This window comes from Trematomus bernacchii, unplaced genomic scaffold (genome assembly GCF_902827165.1).
Source record: "Trematomus bernacchii unplaced genomic scaffold, fTreBer1.1, whole genome shotgun sequence".
NCBI lineage: Eukaryota > Metazoa > Chordata > Actinopteri > Perciformes > Nototheniidae > Trematomus > Trematomus bernacchii.
This window is the reverse complement of record NW_022987531.1, coordinates 231,712-247,136: the sequence shown is the minus strand read 5'-3', so window position 1 is coordinate 247,136 and position 15,425 is coordinate 231,712. Positions and strand designations below refer to the sequence as shown.

Below are 15,425 nucleotides of genomic sequence, written 5' to 3'. Positions count from 1 at the left end.
GCCGGACTCCACCAAATAAGTGCATGGTGGTCAGGCAACGGTTTTTCTCTGTGATACCTCTATCAGTATATATTACTAGTGGCCCTGGCCAGTATTAATTAAATAAAAAAAATCAGGCTAGGCATATTCTGACTGTACTGCATGTCTTTAGTAGTTTTGAAACCATTATTTATTTAAACATTTCCGAATGTTGATTGATGCAGTAGCACAGCTTACTAACTACAATCAGTCACTGCAGGTTGGTATAAAAAGGGTTTCAAATGATTACATCTACTGTATTTATCTAGCACAGTTTAACAGTTCAAACAGGAAAATAAAAGTACTTTAAATCAAAATAATTGTTGAGCAGAAACAATTGCTAGATTAATCGACCATTTCATTGGAAGATAAATAATGAATTGTTTGATTTATTTTTAAAGCAACACGCTAAACATTAGTTTCCATGTTGCTATCTTTGCTTTATATAATTAACTTTATATAGCGCATTGGATATGTTAGGTCTTTGAACGGGTAGTCAATAAGACAGCTGACCACTTCTTGTTGTACTTAAGGATATTGTACATTTGCACTGTGTTCTGATAGATATTTATCAATTAACCAAGGAATCAATCATCTGCAGGTCATTTGAAAGTAGAAATACTAGATGTTTGCAGCCTTAATAACATTTCATGGATTTAATTTATAAAAGGATAAGTCTGATGAAAGTCTGTATTTTTATTTTTATCGACAAATCCGAACAACAAAAACTGTGAATGTATACTAATACATATTTTTAGCCTGATATATCTGCTTCCTCTGTGCCATAGAGCTCCATTGTTATTAAAGGTCCCATGTCTTGGCCATTTCTACTGATGATAATTCCATTGTTGAGGTCTACTAGAATAGATTTACATTGTGCAATGTTCCAAACTCACATTGGTTTCTCATACGGCATCTCTGTATAGTATGTGTATTCACTCTCTGTCCTACACGCCTTGTTGGAGCTCCTGCCCCCCCCCTCCCTATGAGCCCACTGTGCTCTGATTGGTCAGTTCGCCCACTCTGTTCTGATTAGTCAACCACGGTTACAGCTGAATATCAGTGTTTATGTGTTACAATGGCGTTTGTTAGCAACCAGAAAATGACACCAGTAATGACAAACAGATGAGAATGCTGCGTCTGGGTGCCGTGTTGGCGGGACATTGCGGGGGTCGCTGCTCCGCCCTTTGAGGCTCGAGGAGCGGACAGTGTGAGCTGTATTACTGGTTTCGTTTCCTGGTTGCTGTGTGGGGTCTGCGTGCCATGCCAGCGGACACCGCGGAGCTCAGCCTGAGCACTGCGGTGTCCCGCCGGCACGGCACTTGGTCTATATCCAGCATCCATTTTATGACTGTCTGCCTCTGATAACTTCACATCACATTCAAATAGGCATGAAAGTATTCACTGAAATGGTCAACCAGCTTGTGAACTATGTATGTTCCTACTGGAGCTGTGTGTACCATTCAGAACAATGAAGAATACATCAGTAAATTTGCTTAAATGTGTAAAGGCAAACAAAGCTGATTCAATACTCTGAGATGCAGTAACACAATGTTATCTTTTGTTCGCTTTATAGGATTTTAACACAATAGGTTTTCCTGGTTACTTGGTTGGTTATTGGCTAATGGTTACACAAGCCAAAAAAATCGTTATGACATCATAAAGTGGCCAAAATCTGATCAGCTCATTTTCAGACAGGTTTTTATATAAATGGATTAGGACAAAAAGGGAGGGGGTCTTTGTTCCTGAAACGTTCAGAATCTCTTTACACAGAGGGGACACATGTTTATGTATAAAAGACATGAAAAAGTGGATTTTGAATAATAGGTATGAGATAGCTTTGTACATTGTTGTCAGGACCAGTTTTTTTGTTAAAATGTCATACATTGGTGTTGCACAATAATTAAATGTTTCTGAATGCAGGAAAACAAAAATATGTGCTTAGGGAGGAAACGTCTCTTGTAATAATGGAAAACGTAATATGCTGCAGCTGCAGTATTTCTATAATAAGCTCTTTTTATTATCAAGGAAAACGGAAAGGACTGACAAAAATGAACAATAACAGGCCCATATCAAATCTGCCCTTTCTAGGTAAAATCATTGAAAAAGTTGTTTTTGAACAGCTGAGTAATTTCTTGCATTTAAATAACTGTTTTGATGTGTTCCAGTCAGGCTTTCGTCCAAACCACAGCACTGAGACTGCTCTTGTTAAGGTCTTCAATGACATCCACTTACACAGACAGTGGCAGAACTTCAGTGTTAGTATTATTAGATCTCAGCGCTGCGTTTGATACTGTTGACCACAACATATTGCTACTGTAGACCGACTAGAAAACTGGGTGGGACTTTCGGCAACAGTTCTAAATTGGTTTGAATCCTACTTAAAGGACAGGAAAAACTTTGTTTCTATAGCCTCTACTCTTTAACATTTACATGCTACCACTGGCTCAGATAATGAAAAACAACAAAATAAGTTACCATAGCTATGCGGATGACACACACATTTACATAACCATTTCACCAGGAGATGTTCCAATTCAAACACTGAGTAAGTGCATTGAACAAATCAATGACTGGATGTGTCAGAACTTTCTCCAATTAAACAAAGATAAAACTGAGGTAATGGTTTTTGGAGCCAAGGCAGAACGTATAAAAGTTAGCGCTGAGCTTCAGTCAGCAATGTTCAAAACAACAGATGAAGCCAGAAATCTAGGTGTAGTCATGGACTCTGACCTGAGTTTCAACAGTCACATTAAAACAGTTACTAAATCAGCCTACTATCACCTAAAGAATATATCTAGGATTAAAAGACTAATGTCACAGCAGGATTTGGAAAAACTTGTCCATGCTTTTATCTTCAGTAGACTCGACTACTGTAATGGTGTCTTCACAGGTCTCACTAAAAAATCTATTAGAAAGCTGCAGCTGATTCAGAACGCTGCTGCTCGAGTCCTCACTAACACTAAGAATGTGGATCACATCACTCCTGTTCTGAAGTCTTTACACTGGCTTCCTGTGTGTCAAAGAATTGATTTTCAAAATACTGCTGCTGGTTTATAAAGCATTGAATGGTTTAGGCCCAAAAAACATTTCTGACCTACTGCTATATTATGAACCATCCAGAACTCTCAGGTCTTCTGGGACTGGTCTGCTTTCTGTCCCCAGAGTCAGAACTAAACATGGAGAAGCAGCGTTCAGTTATTATGCTCCAAATATCTGGAACAAACTCCCAGAAACATGCAGGTCCGCTGCAACTCTTACTACTTTTAAATCCAGGCTGAAGACTTTTCTTTTTGCCGCTGCTTTCAATTGAGCCATTCATATCTTAAACTATTCATATCTTAAACTAAAAATAACTTTTATTCATGTATTTTTTCTTTTAATGTTTATTTTATTATCTTTGCTTTTTAATGCCATTTTCTTAATGTATTTTATTTTTGTAAAGCTAAATATAAATAAACTTGCCTTTAAACCAAGTTGAATTCATTTGTTTGTATTATCTAAGAGAAGTGTTTGCAGCAGTATTAGTCGGCTATGGTCACACACTTCTCGCCAAGGCAGGTTGGAGATACACTTATGACAGACATATCGTGCTTGATATTGTCAGAATACGTTTTGCCTTGTCGACAAATGGTTAATCCGACAGACCCTGAACGCATCATAAGAAACACATTCTGCATGCGTCATTACGCACAGCGACGTATTCCTTTTGTCCAATCAGGTGAGGAGCCTGGAGCTCAGGAAAGAAGCAGATGATATGGCAGCTTTGAGAGCGACCAGGTGGAACTTGCTTTGTTAACACGGCTAAACCTTTGATTATGAAAACACATTGTCTTAAATACGGCAGCTGCTCGATATGATTTACTTAATATTGATTTCCGCGTTCTCCGGGGCAGTCGTTACGTTGATATTACAATTCTTGCTGATATACCGGAGAAGCCCTGAGCCCATAGGCAGGACAGTGCAGTATGTCAAAGTAGTGCCTGATAACGCATTGAAGGATTACTTTAATACCCAACATGCCGAGCCAGGCCAGCAGCAGCCGGACAGCACAGCATCCAGACAACAAGAGGCCGTGTCCGCGCGGCAGCAGGAAGCGGCTGTCAGCGGCGGCAGCCCCAAACAACAGCCGACACCGCCTTCCCACGAGCCCGGGGATGCGGCCAAGGCTGAGACCTGCAATTTCCTAAATGCTATATTCCTGTTCCTATTCAGAGAGTTCAGAGAAACTCCTGTGGTAAGACACTGGCTCACCAAAAAGATTAAGGTGGAGTTTGAGGAGCTACTGCAGACCAAGACCGCAGGTCGGCTGCTGGAGGGACTCAGTCTCAGGGACATATCCCTGGGTAATTCTCTGCCGGTCTTCAAGTCGGCCAAACTTATGAAGCCGATGCACCTGAACGAGGACGGCATGTCCGAGGAGCTCAACTTTGAGGTGGACATTGAATACAATGGCGGCTTCCACCTCGCCATCGACGTAGAGCTGGTGTTCGGGAAGTCTGCCTACCTGTTCGTGAAGATGAGGCGCGTGGTGGGGAGGCTGAGGCTGCAGTTCACGCGCACCCCCTTCTCCCATTGGTCCTTCTCCTTCCTCGATGACCCGCTCGTGGACTTTGAGGTGAAGTCCCAGTTTGAAGGAAGGCCTCTGCCCCAGCTCACCTCCATCATAGTGAACCAGCTGAAGCGGGTCATCAAGAAGAAACACACCCTGCCCAACTACAAGATCAGGTAGGCTCCACCACACACTGTTTACCTTCTCACAACACACTGTTTACCTTCTGAGACAACAACAGCAGAAACCCATGGCTGAAGAAACGCCTCAACACATTCCAAGACCACCTGCAGCTGAGGATACAGCAGACTAGTTGATGTTCATGTGAGAAAAAAACGACATACTGTATGATCTCAAAATGAAGCACACAACAATAATATTGCAAGATGCACTCTTGCAAAATTAAAATCGAAGGAAGCACAATATTTGTTAAATTCTAAATATGTTTAAATACCATTATGAATAAAGTATTGTGGAGCTTCAGAGATATTCCACTCTAAAAAAAATCCTATAGCAGAGACTTAACAAAACATGTTTGGTACACATACAAAACATTATCACATGATTTGAATCCCAAAAAGAAAAATAATCATCTTTGATTCGTGAAGTCGTGCAGTTGTACTGCATACACATATTTGTCTCACTTAATTTGACTGTACTATGTTAGCATGCAACAGAAGTCAATGAACTGTTTGTTGGAGGGACATTTAAGGATCAATATAGACTACCAAATTCCACTAAGGCCTATCAGAAATGACTACCTGAACTAATATATAAATAGGGTTTCATATTCTCATGAAACAAGTAAAAAGTGCTAAAGGTCACAATTAGAAGTGCATCCCTCTGAAATGAACAGTTAAAGTGTGTTCAACAATAGGCTTCAAGTGCCTCGAGTTTTGGATTCCACCCTTTATTCCACTGGAAGTTCATCCAGAGAGACAATATTATGTTGATAGTGGATTCCAATGAGGCAAAACACTGGCTCATTTTATGAAGAGAATGTCAAAAAGAAACATTTCTGACATTTTATTTAATTTTTACAAAAGTGTCTTATCAGCATTATGTTAACAATTCCAAACGTTTTTTAGTCTACATGCAGGGACTTTTAACTATATTTGAGTCTATACTTTATATCTCTCCACTGTGACTAGGCTATACTGTGTTAAAGGGGACCTATCATGCAAAATGCACTTTTTGATGTCTTTTATACGTAAATATGTGTCCCCGGTGAGTCGGGGAACTCACGCAGCGTCAGAAAATAAAACCCTCTCTCTTTTCGTCCATACCCAAATCTCTAAAAACGGGGCTACAACGGAGCTGATACAGCTTTGCGTCCGATATGACGTAATATCGGAAATGTAGGCTGGCTTTACACCCACGTTGCTATCAGAAACGTTGCTATCAGAAACGTTGCTATCAGAAACGTTGCTATCAGAGACGTTGCTATCGGAAACAATGCCCGACTGTTTTGGACGTAATATGGTCGGTGCATGTTTACATTAGCATCGCTAACACTCAGAGCTAACCTGTACTGCACAGAGCATGTGTGTGAAGAAGCAGGAAATAAAAAGGAACTCACCTTGTGGTATAACCGGCAAGAGAGAAAGCCTTTGAGCTAGTCCCTCGTCCTCCACAATGTTAATTGTCCTGCAAGCTGTAGCCACCGCCACCCATTTAGCTATCGCTGTTGAAAGCTTGCTGCTCGTAGACGCCGTGTCCAGGCGTCTCCCCGGCAAACTTTCAAGCGTGGTCTGCCACAAGCGAGCTGCAGGAGCGGGGCTGTCCGCATCAGCTGTGTGCTTGGCTTGCTGTTTAAAACACCTTAAACACCTTGTATCCATATCTCTCGCTAGAATCTCCCACCATCCAACTAACAACAACAACGTCAAGCCTTTGGGCTCTGAAACTACGGGGCGGGCCGAGGACAAATACACATGCGTTAATCGCACGTTAAATCGCACGTTAAATCGCACGTTAAATCGCACGTTAAATCGCACGTTAAAATAATTATTAACAAAATAAAGAACAATTATTAACGCGTTAACTTTACAGCCCTAATTCTTATATATCTGAGACCTATGCTATTGCCTAAAAATAGCATGATAGGTGACCTTTAAGTTAATAAGCAGTTGGAACACTTGACCTATATAATGTACTTCAACTTTGTCTATACACTAGCTTTAAATTGTTAATGGTTTAGGAAGATAATGACCTTGATAATAGAATCATCCTACATGATTTTTTTGGAGAAAACTATCTCACCACAGGGTTCACTCAGTTCTGGAGATCGGCTGTATTACAGGTTTTTTATAATCTCAAATCAAGGTCCACTTATTGACGGTTTATTTCAGAACCATATCACATTCTGCAGAGGACGTGGAGATGCAGTTAAAAGCTCTAAAGCTACTAACAGGCCTTGAGTTTGGTCATATACTGGTTTACACCTTTTTAAACTATTTCTTTGAAGAAGTAAAGGCCCGGACACACCGGGCCGATTTCGGCCGTCGATAGGTGTCTGGCCGTCGATGAGCGTCTTGTCGCCCTACTCAGATTGGTATGTCCAGCACCGTCGTGTCTTTTCGGCCGTGCCGACACCTTCCGCTCCCGATTCAACATGTTGAATCGGGAGGCTGTCGGCAAAAGGCCGTCGGCCAAAGAAATCACTCTGATTGGCTGTTAAGCTTAGCGAATCCGTGCATGAGAAGCGAAACGGAAGTGAAGAAGGCACAGACAGACGGCTATTATTTTTCATTTTCCAGTACCGCACTAAACATGTTTTCGATTATAAGTCGTTATGTGAAACAGTCTGTGATGGGCGAGAGTGAAAATGGAACGCACGCTATTTGTTGTTTGTATATATCAAGCAGTCTGTCTTCCGGTTGCCTCTTTTGAATTAAGAATACACACTACCGCCGCTTGCTGGTAAGGAGAGTTATTGCCACTCACGCATGCGCAGTGCGTACGTGCTACTTGGCCGTCGGCTGAAGTCTTTGCTGTGTTTTCAAGTGCGACTTTTTGGCCAAGACGCAGGAGACATGAGGCGACAGAACAATCGGGTCCGTCGGGACATGTTCTTTGGTGTCAGTTTGGTGTCAGTTTGGTGTGTCAGGGCCTTAAGAGAAACCTAGACAGAAATACGGAAGTAGAAAGAGTTTTGAGAGAGAGAACAAAACGGAAACTTGTGTTATGAGGTCCATTTCTGCTTTCTCTTTCTTATGTAATGGTAAACTGAATTAGAGCTATGTTTTTGTTTCACTGTTGACTAGGGCTGCACGATATTGGAAAAAACTGACATTGCGATTTTTGCCCCCCTGCGATATATATTGCGATATGAAAACATACAGGAATTGAAGAAAATACAGTTTTCTTTCCGCAAACCATCCTTTCTTGAACTTTAATGCTATACAATTGGTATTTTTTTAACTATATTTAACCGGATTTTAGTCACGGACGTCTGGATCTTAAGTTATCAGAGTAACAAGCTGAGCTAGCTCGGTTAGCAGCGCCGAACTGCCCTGGAGAAACACATGAAACTACTTCATTCAGTGTTTTTACCTTTAATCACCGGGTCCGTTTGTTTTGGAGATTTGATTGTGATTGGTGGTTTGCTGTCACTCACTCAAGTACCCCTGACATGAGAGCCGCGCAAGTTTTCCTTTTGTAGCAAGCAGAAAAATTATTGTAACATGACCTGTTTGAGTTAATTTTGCCTACTTAATATCGCAAGTCCTAAAAAAAAAAGAAAAAAAGAAAGATAAAAAAAAAAGAAAGAAAAAAAATCGCACGTCCAGGCAATGTGAATATCGCGCATGTGATTATCGTCACGACACGATATATCGTGCAGCCCTACTGTTGACTAATTTTCTCGTAATTGTATCACTTATTGAAATACGCACAAAAGCACAGAGCCCAAGGTGACCTCTTCAAATGAAATGCAAAGATATTTAGTATAGAAGGGAGAATTTGCTTATTTTATTTTGGGAAATACGTAGTTTTCACTGTGTTGTTACATACACACAATCTCAAAAACACATATGCATGCATTATTGTTCTGGGGAGATATGCTCAAGGGTGCCTCGGTATTTCCCAGAAGGCCCCCCTGCTGGACTTGAACCAGCTCCCTCCCCAAAGCAAAGTCCCTCAGCCTCCCCAGTGATACAAACAGTGATGCAAACATAAATAAACGTTTGGGTTATTTAACTATTGTGTGACATTTTCTAGACCAAAGAAACAACATGAATAGAACAAATAACCAGCATATTATTGATAATCAAATACTAGTTAGTTGCAACCACATGTGCCATTTACGCTGGGGACGCTGGGGACATGTCCCAGCCACTTTTTGAAATGGCCAATTTTGTCCCCACCACTTCGTAATAGTATAATTTTTTGACAAATGTTCTGATAACACTTTGAGAAAGGTTTATCTGCACAACAACATGTTTTATTTTGAGAACAGTTTATTCGTTCACACTAATATTTCTCGGGACCCAAGTGGTGCAGTTTGGAGTTATGGCACTTCAAAACATCCATGCGCATCAGAACATTTTAACAATTCTTGAAACTGTTTTTTCTTGACCAAGTTTTCCATTCTCTCCATGTGAACATTACAAACAGCCACACTGTTGAGTTGGGTTTGTGACATTGAAGAGCAAAGCCAGGTCTTCAGGCATCTTAAGGCTTTTCTTCCCTCAGAAGCTGAGGCAGAAATGACAAGCAGCAAATTGTGTCAAAGGTTATGATTACTCCATGGCCTGGCCTTGTAGATCCTGTGTGTACAGATGTTGCTATCAATAGAAGGCCCTGCGACAAATGATTAGTATATTGCTGGCGGGGGGCATAATACACTAGGTGTTATTTTTTTCTATCTAAACATTTTGTCCCCACCACTTTTCAAAACAAAGTGGTTGCAAACCTACGATGGGTCACCTGCTTAGCTGTTGTCACAAAACATTTTATATGGGTCATCTGGTGTGTGAAGGGCCTCTGTTTGTTTTCCCTCAAATGTAGTATATATTTCAGGAAGATGTCATTTCTTCTGATGTTTTTGCAGGCACTCTGTATTTGAGACCAGACTAAACGAAACAACACTGCAGGGAACCTTATCACTTGGCACATTGTAATCCTGACTTTTGAGATATATTTGTGTAAATCAAATTTTTAAAAAGCATTTAAAGAGGCCCCATTATGTTTTTTTGGGTGTTCCCTCTCCCAGGGTTTCCCACACATAGACTATACTTGGGCGGGCCGCCCAGGTATATTAAAGGCCGCCCAAGTATATTTTGCGACCCATTTATTATTATTATTTTTTTCCAATAATTTCTTTTTTTTTCCGTCCGCGATCACGACGCCATCTGCGATTGATTTACTTGTGGACAATGATCCCTCACTCTACGCCTCCTGTACCCAGTCCCGCACTGGCCATCGGGAGGACCGGGGGGTTTCCCGATGGCCAGGCCTGTTAAGTGGCCTGCCTCACACAGGATGACTGGCTGTCTACATGATGTGGCCTGCTGACATGGCCACTGTCATACAGATCATAAATCAAAGCCCTTGATTGGTCTCTGCGTGTCATTCAAGCTCGGGATAACCTCAGCTCAGGTGAGGTTAAGGACTCTCTGAGTGTTTAGATAGTTAACTTAGTCTAAGTTCTCAGTGGGTCTCAAACGGTTTGGTCACCATTTATGTAAACACATATTTCCATTTGAGGGGGTAGTGATTAGTCAAATATGCATGAATACAAAATTAAAAAGTTAAGTAGGTGAAAAAAGGTAAGAAACTTTTACAACTTGTTGAGAGCTAAAACTAGTCTTTGCTGCTGCCTCAAAGAGGAGCAGGGGGAGAGGAGGGAGACAGGAGAGGCTGATTCAGGAGCCCAGACACACTCACAACTATAAATGAACCAAAAATAAATAAATAAACAAGTTTCAGTGTTTTTTCATATTGGAAATGGTATGTTATTGGTTATGGCCATGATTTTATGATTATTGAAATGTATACAGTTCTGTTTCATATGGGTTTCCTGTTCCCATAGATCTAGTCTCTTTATTTGCCCCTCAAAGTGCACCAGATTGATGCATTTAACTCCAAAATAAAAAAAAAAATCTTACCGGGGGAGCGTGCCCCCGGACCCCCCTAGAGGATTGGAGGTCCACCCCCGCTTAAAATCACATGGATAGGTTCCTAAATACATTTACCATTTTTTAAAAAAAATAGTAACCCATGTCCATATGTTTATTTGTGGGTAGTAGATTTAAACTATAGGGCTAACACTATGGGCCCTGCCTGTACCTGTTCGCTCTGCCATGGCGTGAAGGGTCTGCTAACAAGCGACCAACTGAAAGGTTAATGTTGTTGCTCGTCACAAAGGCACGTCACCTCAACCCCCCTCCCCGTTACCACCACCCCCCCAAGTATATTTCAGATCTGTGGGAAACACTGCTCTCCTGTAGTGTATTCTATAGGTTGTTGTGCATGATATGGCGCATTTCCACTACAGCGCGGTTTAAGCGTGCCGTGCCCGTTTTTGGTTGTGTTTTCACTAGGCGTAGTTCCGGCTAGCGGGTACTTTTTCACAGTTTTTCTGGCTCTCCAAAATCGAGGTTCTTTCCGGGCTAACAACCGGGCTGAATATGCTAAACTAGTGAGAGAATCGCTGGCAACTACAACAAAATGAACAAATTTTACCGTGATTTAATTGTAATTTCAAAATTATGCCGAAGTAACAACATACTGATACCGGTTAGTAAAAACCAGTGGCGTCGCCTGGCCTGGGCATCCGGGGCTTTAGCCCCGAATGTTTTTTCTGTAGCCCCGGACAATTCTCCCTCAATAATATAATACATTAACCGTGCTTTACGTGAACCTCATCATGACACAAGAGAGGACGGCAGCACTGTAATTTCCCGTGTTCAGTGAATGCAACAGAGGCATGACACCAGACCAATCAGAGAGTTGCATGGAAATAAACATGTGCTTGTGTCATTCAAGCTCGGCTCTGTGTGTGTGTGTGTGGCAATAGCGCATTTAGTGTGATAGGGAGAGAGGGGGAGGGACGGTGCCAGCATGGACTGTGTTGTTAGCATCTGGTTAGCTCGCTGCACTAACGGACATAAGGAGCTGTTTGTTCCACAAGAAGCTGGAGGAGATTCCTCTCCTCTCAGACTGAGAGACTCAGGTGAGCTAAAGGACTCTCTACATAACTTTAGTCTAAGTTATCTCAGTGGGTCTCAAACGGTTTGGTCACAAATTATTCAAAAGATTATTTCCACGGCACACCTTCATATGATCATTATAGATATAAAATAAATAAGAGAATAAAGGAAAAACAGTTATGAAATACTATATGGCAGTAAAACAAGAATAGAGTTTAAAAGGGGAGTGATTAGTAAAATATCCATAAAGAAAAAGTACATCTGTTTACAGTTCTGCTTCATATGGGTGTTGAGAGAGGTATCCATAGATCTCTTCATTTTGCTCTCAAAGTGCACCAGATTGATGCATTTAACTTCAATATTTAAAAAAAAATCTTCCCGGGGGAGCATCCCCCCGGACCCCCCTAGAGGAGGTGAGCCCCCCACTCATAAAAAAGACCACTTTACCCCTGCCTATATGCCGTGAACTGATTATCGAGCCTTCATTGTAACAGTCGTGGGTGTACTGTGTGTGTGCATGTGGGGAGTGTTGCAGTGAAAAATGCCACTGTAGTGCCGCCGCCACTGTGGGCTAAGCCCCGAATGTTTTCAGGTCCAGGCGACGCCCCTGGTAAAAACCATGAATTAATGCTTTGACAAGTCTGCAGACAGACGGCAGGCAAAAAACCTTTTAAAATGCGTGTTTTCTAAATGGAGATCGGCTAAGCTAACGCAGTATATGCTCCGACCGTCCACACTCACAACAACGGCCTATACAGACATGCCCTGCAGTGGAAATGCGCCATAAATGGTCTGCTAAGGCTAAAATCCCTGTGTTCCCTCCAGAGAGAGTTTTCGCCGCACCAGTCTTTAGCCGCTTTCACACCAAGTACTTTGCCGTACTTAGTTCCCAGCACTTAGTTCCCCCATGGAACTAAAGAGCAGATCACGTTCACACCGGAATAAGTCCCTGAGGGAAGATTACGCAAATGAAGCCGCTGACGTCACTTCTTCTTCTGCTTTGGGTTTACTGGCAGGCCGCAAACAACTTCACGGCGTATACTGCCACCCGAAGTCCCCGGCCGGAAGTCCCCCGGAGTTGGAGACAATCGCCAGAACGCTGTCTCTCTCCGTTGGTGCGCTGGGCTTATGTTAATGCTAATAATGCTAATGCCAGCAAATACAATGGCGGCTTCACAAACGTTTTCAGAGTTTTACGGGGCGTGGTTTGCAATTCGCCAACCAGAAATTTGAACTTTTTTTCTCCCCAGGAAAGTACCTGCTCTCTAGCAGGGACTGAAAAGGGGGGGAAAGTTCTAATGAACTAAGTTCTCTTTTTGGTATGAACGCAAAATCCCAGGAACTAAAAGGGAAAAGTACGTGGAAAAGTACTCCAGTGTGAAAGCGCCTATTGGAGAGCTCAGGATTCAGGAAGTGCTAGAGCTAAATAAATGCCATTCAGCAAGGATGTTGTGTTGCGATAAACTGTTAAATGCCTCATCAAAGGATCTGTGTTGCCTGTCCAACTGTTAAATGTAAGTGTTAAGACTTATTTACGGCCTGTGAGTTGTTTCGGAGAGTACTGCAGCACACAGAGGAAGTCCAAACGTGCGTGAGTGTGATTCTCCCACGATCCTGCGGAGTGAGCAAGCGTGATGAGATGATGTAATGAGGAGCAGCATGAGAGAATGAAAGCTGGACCTTGGGATTTGCTGAGTGGCACAGATGGTAGTTCTGTAAAGGGGGGGGGGGGGAGGGGGCTGGGACCATGGCCTGCTGGAGGTAATCCAGGCATTACAGCACCCACGTACAGTCACTACTCTGCTATGGGGAAATACTGTTTCAACACCAATCCTGTGATGCTCTCACTTTGCCCCAGTCATTATTCCAGCTCTCTGCTTGCAGAGGCCGAGTGGTGGGGGGGAGAGAGAGAGAGAGAGGAGTGGTGGGGGGAAAGGAGGAGCAGCATGTGAATTATGAGCATCATTGTCCACCTAGGGTTGCTAATTTCTTTACTAGCTCTTTTCTGGAGCTTTCCATCATATCACAGTGTCTTCATTTGTTGATGGAGTCGTCATGGAGGGGGCTCTGTTGCATGTTATAATTTAGTGGGAATGCTGATACAGCATTCCAACTATATGTTATGCTACGGACAAAATTCTTATTATTATTCCATCCAATTATTTTGGCCCTCTTCTCCTCCCACATTCAACATCGCAGAAACTCCGTTCAAACATCAAAACGTTCAGCTCGGTTGGGAATCGATGGCTATTACTTTTATCATTCATAACTTTCATAATTCCAGAGATACATCCCATAATGCATCCCATTTCTAACCATTGAAGTCAATGGAGAAATTCTTCAGACTTCAACAAATCTTCATGCGACTTCAACTGCTAACTGTTCATTCATACTTTCACTCAGAAACCTCATTCCAACTTTTAAATGTTACACATCTTTCTGACATTATTCGTGTAACACAACTTTTAAATCTGATTCTTACTTTTAGAGATATTAAACATTGTTCAGAGAGGTTTTCTTTAGATTTTAACATTAACTAGAGTGCGTGATGTCACAGCTAGAGTGGAGGAAATCTTGAAATTTGCCTTCATATTTTTTTTCAAAACTGCCATAATTATAGTGTCCGTCCAAAAATTATTTTTTACTTATAGTGAAAACCACCCTTGGATGATGGGTTAGTAGACTAAAAGCTTTAGGAATCCAAAGTACAACATATAATAAGTACCTTGTATCAAGATTGATGCAAAACAAGTGACATTTGACCTTTTTAGAGAGATTTAGCAAAAAGAAACCACTTCTGGGGTCATTTGGGTGGATTTTCCATATCTCTGGCCCCCCTTGCTCGATTTTGATGGTTGACACCTCTTTCTGACCGTTAGAGCCAATAGAATCGAAGGGGGAGTCCCCCACACACACACGTTGTGAAGAGAAAAGGTGGGGGCTTTGCGCATGTAATTTTCAATCAGAGTGAACCTATCTCTAGCTTTGACATCTGGAAAAGGAAAAGCAGTTTTAATGCTTATGGATTATCAGAAATCATTTCAAAGGGACACAAACACATTAGATTAACCTATGGATTAACTTCAGCAGCGTTTTTATCATTTTAATGCCATTGAAGACCACTTTGGAGAGACTACAGAGCCAAGGTAAAAATGTTAGCATTTTTAGCTACCTAGCGTCACCTGTTTTGATGTCCGTTTTTGCTTATAACGTCGCAAATACGTATAATTCAGTGGTAATGTCGGTGTCAATAGATTATGTGTCACCTCACGATGTGAATAGATGTGTTGGATGTGGTGAAAAGATAAATAATAAGGTTTTGTGAGTGATTTTCGGTGCAGTAAGGTGTTAGCATCTTTCGCTCGTTGCTAATTCAGAGGCTCAGTGTTAGCATTGTGGGTTTTCTTTTAAAAAAAAAAAAAAAAAAAAAAGATCAGTTAGATGAGTTTCTTCCTGTTACATGGATATAAAACTCATTCATAGTTTTATTAAATGAACATGCCCTCAGACACTGTTTCCTGCAAGATGTTGCGACAGTGCCCCGGTACCCGGGGTCTCTCGGGCTTAACAGGTTAAAGCCCATTGTATTTTCAGGCTGATATTTCCTCACGGTAGCAGCCGCACACCTTTAGTCAAACTGCCAAAAAGGCCACATTATTAACCCGAAAGTACACACAAATTACACTTCAGATACTCAACTG

The 15,425-nt window shown here is 41.8% G+C and overlaps 1 protein-coding gene across 1 annotated transcript in view; it reads left to right on the top strand.

The window, feature by feature from the left end:
* The first annotated feature begins 3,750 nt into the window (after positions 1 to 3,750).
* pdzd8 (PDZ domain containing 8) overlaps positions 3,751 to 15,425 on the top strand; it is a 51,864-nt gene continuing 40,189 nt past the window's right edge. Inside the window, exon 1 of the mRNA XM_034122390.1 lies at positions 3,751 to 4,746. Within this exon, the coding sequence (XP_033978281.1) occupies positions 3,875 to 4,746 (872 nt within the window). The 5' untranslated portion in view covers positions 3,751 to 3,874. The remainder of the gene's footprint in view (positions 4,747 to 15,425) is intronic.